This window comes from Stegastes partitus, unplaced genomic scaffold, assembly GCF_000690725.1.
Source record: "Stegastes partitus isolate 25-593 unplaced genomic scaffold, Stegastes_partitus-1.0.2 Scaffold1105, whole genome shotgun sequence".
Lineage (NCBI taxonomy): Eukaryota > Metazoa > Chordata > Actinopteri > Pomacentridae > Stegastes > Stegastes partitus.
This window is the reverse complement of record NW_007578836.1, coordinates 51461-64194: the sequence shown is the minus strand read 5'-3', so window position 1 is coordinate 64194 and position 12734 is coordinate 51461. Positions and strand designations below refer to the sequence as shown.

The window sequence follows — 12734 nt, the reverse complement described above, 5'->3', positions numbered from 1 at the left end:
TTTGGTGATGAACAATGCCTTTTCCAGCACAATGGAGCACCTTGCCATAAAGAAAAAATAATAACTAAATGGTTCGGGGAACAAAGTATAAAGATTTTGGGTCCATGGCCAGGAGACTCCCCAGATCTTAATCCCATTGAGAACTTGTGGTCAAGCAAAAATCCACAAATTATGACAAACTCCAAGTATTGAATATGCAAGAAAAGGATGCCATCAGTCAAGATTTGGTCCAGATGTTTATTGACAGCATGCCAGGGAGAATTGCAGAGGTCTTGAAAAAGAAGGGTCAACACTGCAAATATTGACTTGTTGCATGAACTCAGTGTAATTGTCAATAAAAGCTTTTGATACTTATGAAATGCTTGTAATTATATTTCAGTGTACCATAGAAACATCCGACAAAAACACCTAAAAACCCTGAAGCAGCAGACCCTCTGAAAATTTGTGTCATTCTCAAAATTTTGGCCACGACTGTATGTCATCACATAGTGCTTAACATAGTAAGGTATAGACATTACAATAAGTGGTGGCATTCCACACCATGGCAGCAGAGAGTGGCTGGAATAATGAGGCTCTCCAAGGAGCATTTTTGAGGGCCCTAAATTAATCTGTAAAAGATGAGTTGGCCTCCCAGGACCAACTGATCGCACTCTCAATCTGCGAGAGAGGCACCAGGCCCCAGTTCACCTCATCTCCCTGCTTTGCCAGCGGCCACCCTACGTGCAGTCCACCCATGTGCTCCAGCCCGCAGCTCCCACTGCAGAGACAAAACCCATGCAGCTTGGCCATGCCCTGCTGATCCCAGAAGAGCGACCTTACTGAGAGACACCAACGCCTATTTCTATTGCCGGAAAGATGGGGCCTTGCCACTTCGCTGAAAATCTTCACAAATCAGCTCATGTCCCCACTGGAAGCCCAAGCACGGTGCCAGCATTTTTACCAAGTTGGACCTCTGCAATGCCTACCACCTGGGACACATCCAGGAGAGGTACAGGTGTAAAACAGCTTTAAGCATGCCTTTGCATCGCTTCAAATACCTGGTGATGCCCTTCAGCCTGACCAACGCCCCAGCGGTTCTTCCAGTACTTGGTAAACAATGTACCCCGCGCCAGCAACATGTCCGCCAGGTTCTGAAATGTCTGTTGAAAAACAAGCCCAACATCAAGGCAAAGAAGTGTGAGTTCCACGTCTCCCCTGTTTTGATCTTGGGCTACGTGGTGTCACAAGGCTAGGTAAAGATGGATCCTGTCAAAGTCACTGCAGTGAGGGATTGGCCATGACCTTAGAACTGGAAACAGCTCTAACGGTTTCTCAGGTTTCCCTGTTTCTACAGCTGGATCGCTGCTCCCTTACCACACTCATCTTCAACTCTGTTGGCTACAAATGAACCCCAGAAACTGAAGTCACATTCCAAGAGTTTAAGGATCACTTCGTGTCAGCCCCCATTGTCACTCAGCTCTATCCCAGCTTGCATTATATTGTTGAGGTAGATGCGTCGGACACAGGAGTGGGGCCAAGGCTCTCCCAGCACTCCCCCCAGGACAAGTTATATCCCTGCATCTTCTTCTCAAGGAAACTGAACTATGACATAGGCAACTGTGAATTGTTCACTATCAAATTAGCCCTGGAGTAATAACGCCACTGGCTGGAGAGAGCCAAGCAGCCTTTTATCGTGTGGACCATTGATAAGAGCCTCTTCTACATCCAGACTGTGAAGCGACTCAATTCACAACAAGCAAGTTGGGCTCTGTTTTTTCGGTAGTTTTAATTTCTCCCTGTCCTATTGCCCTGGTTCCAGAAACATCAACCCTGACACTATTTCCCAGCAATTCACCTCCAAGGAGACACCAGCCAAATCTGAACCCATCCTGCCTTCCACCCAGTTTCTCGCGTCCCCCACCTGGAAGACTGATTAAGTCGAGGGAGCAGAGTCAGCAGCAAGACCCAGGTAATGGACCAGCTACCTGTTTGTTTGTCCGTGACTCTGTTCGGTCCCAGGCACTACTGTGGGCCCATTGCAGCTGCCTAACGTGCCACCCAGGTTTCACTTGGACACCAGTGGTTTTGGTGGTCATCCATGGACAGGGTCACCCATGAGTTTTTCACAACCTGCTCTGTCTTTGCCCAGAACAACCCCTCCAATCAGGCCAGCTCTCCCTCTTTCACCTGCTGCCCATCCCCAGGTACCGTGGTCCCACGACTCCGTGGCTTTTGTCACTGGACCGCTTCTCAAAGGTGGCACCCTTCATTGCTCTGGCCAAACTTCTCTCCATGAAGGAAACCGCTGACCCATTAGTTTTACAAGTGTTCTGTCTGCATGGCCTACCTGCTGACCTTGTGTCTGACGGGGCCCTCAATTCACCTCGCAGGTCTGGAAAGCATTCCGCTCTGCTCTGGGGACCGCAGTCAGCCTCTCTTCTTGCTCCAGGAGCTAGAAACACTTCACTGCATCACATCTGACAACCAGACACCCTGAGGCTCCCATCCCTCCTGGGTGGAGTAAGCTCAAAACACTATGCCAAATGCATCATCCAGGCTATCGGCTTTTCAGTGTTCACTCTGATATCAACCCCCACTATTTCCTACCCAGGAAGAGGAGATCGCTGGGTCATCCATTCAGATCTACATCAGGTGCTGCAAGAAAACATGAAAACAAGCCCACTCAGCTCTCCTTTGTACTGTAGGAGGATGCCCAGGCAATACACCACCATGCCCCTGCAGTAGCCTACGCCCCCAGCCAAAATGTATGGCTTCACTTCAGTGACCTCTCACTAAGAGTGCAATCCATGAAGCTAGCCCGGCTCTTTGTAGGACCCTTCGAGATTGAGGTCAACCCCTGTGTGGTTCATCTGAAGCTTCCTCTCTGAATGCGGATTCACTCCACCTTTCACGTCTCTCAAGTTAAACCTGTCTGGGACAGGACTCTGGCTGCCTCCACCAGATTACAGAAAAAAGCCTTTCAGGAAGAAATCCAGTAGTTACTTCCTGTGCCTGTAGAAAATAGTGGTTGCACGGTGAGAGATGTTTACAGCTTCAAGAACAGACACAAGCTTTACCTGCTTTGTCATATCAGATACAGCAAGAAATGTTGTTTTGACAAACTGTTTTGCAAGTTATGGTTACGGCCCACTGTTAAAGTAGTGACAAGACAAATTGTTATGTTAGATAATGAACAATAAATTGATTCAAAATCCATGTAAAGAAGTAAAAAATATATATATATTCTAAGTTTGTCCCATTGCAGAAAACATTCAGTAACCACCATTATTTGAATGATTAAACAATCAGCAATATATTTAGTATGAATTTAAAACTTTATTTCAAAATCTTGAAAACTTAAGTAGTATTCCAGCTCTGAAGAGCTGGTGATGTTTCCGCTCACATCAGCCATGAACGATGCTCACCATGTAAACAGGCGTGGTTGGGTTTGTTTTATCTGAACCAAACCAGTTAGTACAGCCTGACCTGCCTGAAAAATCCTGGACATAAAAATGCAAAACAGTCTAACTCTATAATTCAGCATGGCATAATTATCTGTCTTTTTATATATTTTTAGTTATTACTTTCTGACATGTATATTATAGAGACAGCTCTCTGAATTTCCTTTACACAGGTTTTAAATTGAGATTTTGTTTCAAAGAGTGCAACTTTCAAATTCAGAATTATATTGACTGTTATGGCCTAACAAGATGTAATAAGTTTACTGGGAATTAGAGAACCAATCTTCATTGGCTGTAAGATAAACTTTAATCACATTCACCTGCTAATTCCCTTTTCTTACACCAGCTAATTTGTTCGCAACATACAGAAATATTTTTTTTTCATGTAGAACTAAGTTTGACAATGCTTTGTGCAAAGTAATAGTCTTTAATATTATATAGACAACATGTACAGGTCTGTATTAAGCTTTTATTTCATTTTGTAAAATTATTATTATTTTTATTAATTTATAATTTTGTTATTTATTTATTTAGTTAGTTAGTTAGTTATTTTTTGGGGAATTAAAATTCAGATCAGAATTGGTCAGAAAAATAGCAGTGTAAGTTCAAGTAAGTAAGTTTTCCATTAGTTTATAGTTTTAAATTGTAACTTACATACACATTTGGCCTCAATAGGCTAACAACAGGCTGACAACAACTGTATGGTAACATTTAAGGACAGGGGATCAAAAGGCCAAGGCTCCCATTGAGTTCTTAGGTCTTTGATTTTGATTTAATTTAAAACTTTCACCTTTTCCCTCCATTGCAAATAATTTGTCTTTTTTCCATCTCAGCGAGACCAAGTCTTATGATCACCCATATAGAAGGGGATGCCACACAAGGGGCACCATCCACACAGCAGCTCAACTTTTCACACTGCCTTCGCTCATGGTTAAACACAGAGGGGGGAAAGGCATCAAAGAGAAAGTACCCTGACCATCATTCCCGACACTCCCCTCTGCTCCTTCAAAAAGGCAGCCTCCTTCTTACAATCAAATGGCTGGGCTAGGATTCCTCACATTCCTTGCTCTGAAAAGAGTGGGGTTGAAAGTCTGCATTGGTGTGGACGCTCTGTTATACAAATTGCATCAGTATTGTCTTTGCACTGCACGCGTGAATGTGAAATTTTGAAGATGGTCATTCATTGTCGATGTATCCCAGAAGCCAGCACCCCTCCCTTCCAGTGTCTCTGCCTGGGAAGCTCACATGGCTTCTACAGTTGCGCTGCAGCAAGCTCAAAAGTACAGGGTAAATGGAGTGGACATGCAACAGGTTGCGCAGCTCCTCTCTGTTTGTTTTAAGTGAGTAAAAACCTCAGCAGGGCTCCTTTTCTCTACCTGTTTTCACAAGAGAGGCTGCTTCCCATTGCATCCCCAGGCTACTGTTTTAGAACTAAGACTTTACAAGAGCCTCCAATCACTTGATTCACAAAAAACACACACACAGACTGCTTTTCTTTAGCTATCCCCTCCCTAGAGGATAATGCCCTTGTCTTCATTTTTTTTTCAACATTGTCAATTCATTAATGATTCCTTTCACACAACTTGTGTGTGTGTTGCCCCTAAAGCCAACCTGACTCCTGCAGTGAGGCCAGACAGGCTTAAATTAGGACTTAGACCCTCAGTGTCACAGCCAGTAGCCCTTCACAACAATAACTAAGTCTTTGCCCACTAAGGCCACCAAGCTACACATCACACAAAGTAGCTGCCGTACTGCAGCTCACACTGCTTCATTCTCAAGTGACAGAATTCTATCTGACAAAAACAGATGATTTCCATGTTATTCTTTATCATTTTAATGGCATAATCTACATCAAGCAGTAGTTAAGTCCATTAGCATCAAAACAGTAACAAAAGCTCTTTCCAATACAGCTTTAACTCTACAAATGTTTTATGGTGATAGTAATGATGACGAACAAAGCCACAACAAAGTCCGACTATCACGATCAACAAACCAGCAGTTTAACCTTAAGACCTAATCCACTATATCTGGAAGTCAAGCTGAAAGTGAGCACACTTGCATTTATCTAATAATCCCTCCCAGCACAGGAAAAGTGTGTACAGAGCTGCAGTAAGTACGTAATGTTTCAGGTTGTTAGCGTAGCAGTTTCATATTTTATTTATTTCCTCATTGTAGTGAATCAGAATAGTGAGTCGAGAATGTTTACTGTGACTCTGGCAGCTTTAGTTTTACACTGGTTGGATGGCATTGCATGCATACTCATCCCTGTCATCCCCTCCACTCTAGTCTGCGCTGCTTGTGTGATGTCTTTAGCAGGTTTGAGGCATGCCTTGTGGCATTTTCTTGTCAGCTCATGATTTTTGAACCTCAAAGTTATCCAAATGTTACCTCAATCTCAACAGCATGCTGTGTCAGTAAATCAGCCGCAGAAAAGCTACCGCAAATATGCCAAGTATATCTTATATGTAAGTGCAACAGTATACATGTGTATTCATCCCTGTTCTAGACAGGATATTTGGATCAATATGTTAATTTCTTCAGTTCATGCACTGTAGACTTAGTAAATACTGATGTATTTATCCTGATGTGTTTTACTTAAGTCAATATCACTGACTGGATATGAAGATGAAAGAATCCTCCTTGACCTCTTAAGTCAACAAATTCCATGTGCAGACCGTAACCAGTAATTAATGTATCTTACCAATATTGTTTGTGTGACTTGTTTCCTTATTGACAACATGCTAATGTTTGTTGTAAAACAAATGAGAAAACACATCAGTTGTTTTTTACCAGACAGACCTGTGACCCCAAAACCAGAGGTTTAGTGGACTGCACACTACTTTTAATGTACACCACATGCAGGATGACATTACCACATTTCCACTGATTTTAGATTGGTGACTTTAACAGTACCAGACACAAGCCACCCTGTTACTTTTACACCTTACAGCCTATGTTGGTGTGTTGTTTTGGGTACATCACGTGACACCTAAACATACTCAGGTATTTTACAATATGGACCCAGACAGTACCAGAAAGGATGGTCAGTTCAGAACATTGCACCGCTGTTCACTAACAGATACAGTCATTCTGACAGATTATATGCTGATGCATTCATCCTGTAATCACTCACGGCCCGTAAAAGCCAGAGACCTACCAATTTGAGAATCCCTGCTGTTTTTCACCATACACCAGCTCATTGCATGGTGCTATTACTGCCTTTAAGATCCTTGTACAGATGTCAGGTCAATTTTATGGAAACCTACCTTTTATTTTTCTCTCCTGTTTAAGCTTTTGTCATTGTTTTTTACTCTTTTTTTCAGAACAGTGTACGATTGTAATCCTCTTGCCTAAATGATTTCAGAGGTTAAGGCTATGAACTCTTGGTTTCTTTTTACTGGGAGTGGTAGTGCTGTGATGGAGACATCATTATTTAGTTATAAATGAACAGGCTCCTATCCCTTTGGCTTGAATGAGTTTCCTTTCGTGTGGGATATGCTAAGCTCCTTGGTGTTATTGGTAAGGGGAAAATGAGGGGTCACTACCCCAGAACTACCCCACACAGACACAAATTCAGCCTCATCACAGACTCCCCATCGACCCTGGCTTAGTCATGAGACCCTGGCAATGAGAAAGCTCTCACCCAATAAGGCACACTGTGGGGAAAGCCCTGGCCCAATAACAAGGCTCCCTGGGGTAAGGCTAGGGGATTACCAGCCCAAGCCTGCGGATTGAGCTCCAAGGCGAGGGAGGGGGGCACGAGTCGAAGCATAGGGCTGCTTGGTCGCCAAGGCCAGCAGCCTCCTTTAAATGGTTGCTACGAGGCAGGTATCAAACATGCGAGAGCTGCACACAGTCACGGTCATGGAGGGTATTAAATGGCAACAAAGAGACAGTTATTCTGCAATAATCTGTCCTGCTGAGTGCAAGTTATTCTCCAATAATCAAGAGCTGAGCAGCAAGCGGGACAGAGCTGTGATCACAAGAGCATGGTGCTGCATAGAGCTGGACTCACTGGACACACACACAGGTCACACACATCAGCCAAGACACACAAACTTTATTTATCTCTTGTACATTCACACAATTTTTGTGTGTTTGTAGTCTCACACTCAAAGCCATGCTCGCTAATCCAGACACAGAGACAACAGCGAAGATTTCAAGCCCATGTGAACACATTTTGTTAAAAATGAAAAATATAAAATTAAAAAATATTGATGACATTCAACAACAATTCAGTTACAACAATGAACAGCCATAACAAGAATAATGAGACAAAGTTTACTTTTCAGGCTCTTCTTCTAGGTTAGGAGAGTGTCTGATGTTTCTGAATTGCTTTTTTGATATTTGAAGTTTGCAGTCAAGTCCGAGGCCATGATCCTGTGCCAGAAAATAGGGAAATATTTGTCAAGGAATTAAAATATCTCAGTTTCTTGTTCACAGTTTAAGGTACAATAAAATAAGAGATTGATAACTGGAGATGTGGCATTGTACAATTATTTTGAAGATGAAACTGACCCTCAAGGCAAATTTCACACTTTCTAGCAAATCTTGTTTCAACTCTCATGATTCTGAGGTTTGTGTGGTGGCTAAATTCAAGTGGTCTGAGAGGAAACTAGACTTAGTTTTAGAAAATCTGCCTGTTTGACCAATCACATGTTTATTCAGAGAGAGGGTGTCATTTTTGCTGGCTTTTCTATAAATGCAGATTTGCATGCACATCTGTTCAGATGGCAAAAAGTCTGATTACATGGTAGGAAATCCTGCAGAAAGAAATGTTATTCCAGCATCAGCAACAACTGTCTACCCTGCAAAGTAAGTGAAAAAAGAGAGAAAACAGGGATTCTGTCAATTAAAAACATGTCAATATCAAAGAAGCATAACCACAGAAGAAGTAACTCTCTTGTGACTATATTCCGAACTTGTCATTATTCTTCTGGACAAGTAAGCCGCTCAATTCATTTTCCTGTATTATCTGCATGTGTTCTAGTGGTTGGTTAGGTTTTGTAAGTACATTTACCTGCAAGCAGGTGGTGAGTGCTAGTGTTCAGTGTTGCTAATAGTTTAGCTTTCTGCTAATAATAACATGTTTATTTATAGTCTGCTTCTGTATGAAGTTGATGCATATGCCTGAGTTTATTTTGATTTGATTTGATTTGATTTGTTAGATTTGTGCCTACCCCACCCATAAACTGCAATTAATCCATACATATATACACCTGAAAACAAAATAACCAACTGCAGTTGTGAGTCCATAAGGGAGGTTAGCCAGACGCAAGTGAGTTTAAAATAAGTTCAACATATCAGACTATATGTGAACCATTCAAATTGTAGCTTGACAAGATGTCTGTCAGCAACCAGCTACAGCACCATCAACAATGGTAGGTGACTAAATAGAAACTAAAATTATTATTATTATTATTATTTTATTTTTTTGTAACTATGCAGCAAAAAAATAAATAAATAAATAAATAAAAAAATTAATAAATAATAATAATATATTTATTTATTTTGTATAGTGCTTTTCATGGTACTCAAAGTCCCTTAACAGGGGAAAATTGCCACCGGAAAACCAAACTAAAGACAAACTAAAATATAAGTGTGTAGGGTAAGTTAACCAAATGTAGACATGAATAATATGTATCTACAAATGCACTGCCAACAATCTGAGCAAACAAACAGCAGGAACTGAATATAATGTATAAAACACAACCTGTCTTAGCTTTGATGATATTGTATGTGCAATGTTAATGTGAATATGAAAGTGGTCACATGTAGCCACAAAAAGCTTCACTCGATAAACATTAATGTTTATGGTTAAAGATATTCTTTGCTTTTCTCCTCCCTTTACAATCTTCTTCTATCCCTCTCTCATTCACCAGGTCAGCGTGTGTGTGCACTCTTGGCTCAGAGTTTCGTCGCGGTGCTGGTGTGTTGGACATATTGTTTGAGTCTCCATTTCAGCTCTTTACCTGCGGCTATGACACTTTCATTCGATTGTGGGACCTCCGACTCAGCCCACGGTATGTCACTATTTCTTTTATTTTTTGGGTTCGGCTTAAGCATTTGATATACCTGTCAGTGCTTATTAGGATTTTTATATAACATCATAAATACATCTTACATTTTGTAAGTATGCAGCAAAAAGCCCCAATACACTTTTATTGACAACAAATGTGACTGAATGTAGGATCTTTTTTTTCATAAAAAACTGACACTTACACACGCATCTGCTCCATAGTGCTCCAAACATTTATAGTCACAGTTTACTAGCAACTATTTACATCCTGCAAAATGAGTAGGATGATTAGTTTGAACGTTTGCTTGTGAGATGTTTAGAACTGCAGTTTAAGTCCAAGTACTTAATGCACTTAAAGTGTAGGTATTTGAAAGGAACTAAGGTGTTATTTGAACTTTACAATTTTAAGTATAATTACTGAAATTAGAAATGTTAAATTCTAGACAGATCAAACAAGCAAAGCCAATTGAAAATTTTACCATGATCTTAAGTCCAATCATCATGTTTGGTCTTGTTGCTAACATAAATTTTGAGTGAGCTTATTAGTTGTAAAATATTTAAGTGTATCCTTGCACACATGGATTGTTCATTTTATCTAAGTTTGTGTTGTATTTAAATTGCACCATTTTCATAATTGTGTTTTTGTCAGAAATAACAGAATCATTCTAAACCTACTATTTTATTTCAAACACTGAGAGCAGCCCTCTGGGGTGCCAGCATTAATGCAGTGGCCCTTATTGCAAACCATGTTAGGGACTGGAGTCCCCACATGTTTTGTGAGGGAAGCATTTATTTCGACGGCAGGGGTCTAAGGGGCTTTAGGCTGTGTTTCTTGGGAATCAGTCAAGTAAGACAAATCAGATCTGATTGGCAGATCACTCCGGGGACTTTGAAAGACGTTGAGTTGAGGGAGGAGGTTGGCAGAAGGGGGTCCCTTTTTAGATATCAATAATTTATATGGTCAAACCTAACCAGTCTCAAAAGACAACTCAGGACATCGAGGAAAATTGTACTTTGATAGGAAAAGACCAACTACAGATCCTGCATAGTCACATAATACACAATAGATTTAGAAAATGATCAGTGTGACTGTGAACTCTTTCCGTCGCTATCACTTCAAAATGAGCAGTTAAACAGGGGCAGTGGTGGATATATGAATAACAATGTTCTATTACAGTACATGTTGTAGACACGGAATTTGGAATCCCAATATGTTGTAACTCCTAAGCTGCTGGAATACAGATGTCAATGTCCACATTCCAGCGCGTTTTCAGCTACTTGGCCACAATGACTAGAAATATGTTTGGAGGAGAGAACGTGAGGCCTTTAACCCCAAGAACACCAAACTGTCCATCAAGCATGGTAGTGGTCGTATTATGCTCCATGGCTGTTTTTGTGCCAGTGGAACTAGTTCTTTACACAAAGTAAATGGAATTATGAAGATCTTAATCTTAAGGAAAATGGAAATCATCAGCCAGAAGGTTAGGTCTTGGACAGAGTTGGGTGTTACAATAAGACAATGACCCCAAACGAACATCAAAGGTGTAAAGAAATGGTTAAATCAGTGTAGAAAAAAGGTTTTGGACTCGTCTTCCCAAAGTCTTAAACCTCCTGACTTCAATTGAGAACCTGTGCACTGTGCGAAAGGCAACCAATAAATTTAGTTGAACTGTACCATTTCCGTCAAAGAGGAGTGGTGGAAGATAGTAACCTTTTGAACTGTTTCTCCAGTCTGCCTGCCATCCATTTTGGTTCTCCTTAGTCAACACACAACAGTCTCAGAGGCTGCATTCCAAAACACAAACTTTTTCTAATTACTTTCAGTGCATACTATACCTGACCTTACAATGTGCTTACTTTTGCATGCAATATCATTCAACTGGGACAAACTACTTTATCATAATATTGCACCTTAAACTGTTACTGTCTTCCTCTTATATCCTTCACAGTACGTGGTTTCAAAATGATCTGTCATTTGTCTCTTTTCATATAATCCCAGACTCAGTCAGTAAAGTTGAGATTTGGGCTCTGTGGAGCGAGACCATCTGCAGAAGGTCTTCTTGTTCTTCGTGTGGGTGAAGATAATTCTTTGACTCTAGATAGATGTGTGAGCTCATTGTCCTGCTGCAGAATACATTTTAGATGATCAGAGGCCTCCACATTGATATTGCTAGACAGATAAGAATATAAACAACAAAAGTACTGAAACCTTTTGCACAGAACTGAGTATACCCACATACACACATGCAAGTTTATTTCAGTATCCCCACAGAGACACTAAATTGACACACAGTATTACTTACCTCCACCCTAATCAAACTATTCCAACTAAATGCCTAATCCTAAAGGTCGATTCATGGTTTCCACATCCACGTGCAGTGACCAGTGCAGACTTAGTGAGTAGGGACAGCAGACGAACACATGGTTCCAGGCACTATGATAACACACTAATCATCCACAATATTAAAACCACTCAACCAATACTGTCTCTCCCTTGTGCAACCAAAACAGCCCTCACTGGTTGGGCTATGGACACATACTACTGGAGGTGTCCGGTTTGGTTTAGTATGGGAACGTTGGCAGCACATCCTTTGTGTCCTGGACTACAGGGTGGGGCTTCTGTGGATCAGGCTTGTTCTCGATCCACTATAAAGACAGTTGCATTGCTACTCACATAGAACACAGAAAAATGCACAGAACTCCTGTGGGTACTTTCTAAAGGATGACTGTGACTCTTTTTGCAGGACAGAGCAGCTGGCTACAGATTGGCCTATAGCACTGTCAATGATCATTTCTGTGGTGTGCCAAACAATACGTCATGGTGTCCTGCCAGAGTTTGTTGTGTTCCCATTCCAAGCACAGTGAACATATATAGAACAGGATTTCTAAAGAATTTGGATTTTTCCTCTGTCTTTGTGCATGGAAAGCACGAAGGAATCAAAGTCCAGCAGTGACTGCTTCAATTACAGCTCTGCTAGTGAAGAGTGAAGAAAAGCATGGAAAACAGCACACATCCTCTCCTCCTAACCTAAAACGTAAAAGTCTTAATCCTCCAGAAGCAGTCTGAACCACCGTAACAGGAGTTCCCCATGAGTTGGCATGCAATTTAAAGTCCCTACTAGGATATAAAAAACAACACATACACTTTAGTGACTTTGTGCTGTTTGTGTCTTTATTACTTTCAAGATGTAGTGGGTGACCTCCCCCACATAGGTTAGCTAAAATTAGGTGTGTGTGTGTGTGTGTGTGTGTGTGTGTGTGTGTGTGTGTGTGTG

At 41.2% G+C, this 12734-nt stretch overlaps 1 protein-coding gene across 1 annotated transcript in view; it reads left to right on the top strand.

Annotated features, from left to right (window-relative positions):
* The window catches only part of fbxw4 (F-box and WD repeat domain containing 4), a 56821-nt gene that overhangs the window by 39319 nt on the left and 4768 nt on the right, over positions 1 to 12734 (top strand). The window contains exon 7 of the mRNA XM_008296160.1: positions 9323 to 9463. Within this exon, the coding sequence (XP_008294382.1) occupies positions 9323 to 9463 (141 nt within the window). The remainder of the gene's footprint in view (positions 1 to 9322; positions 9464 to 12734) is intronic.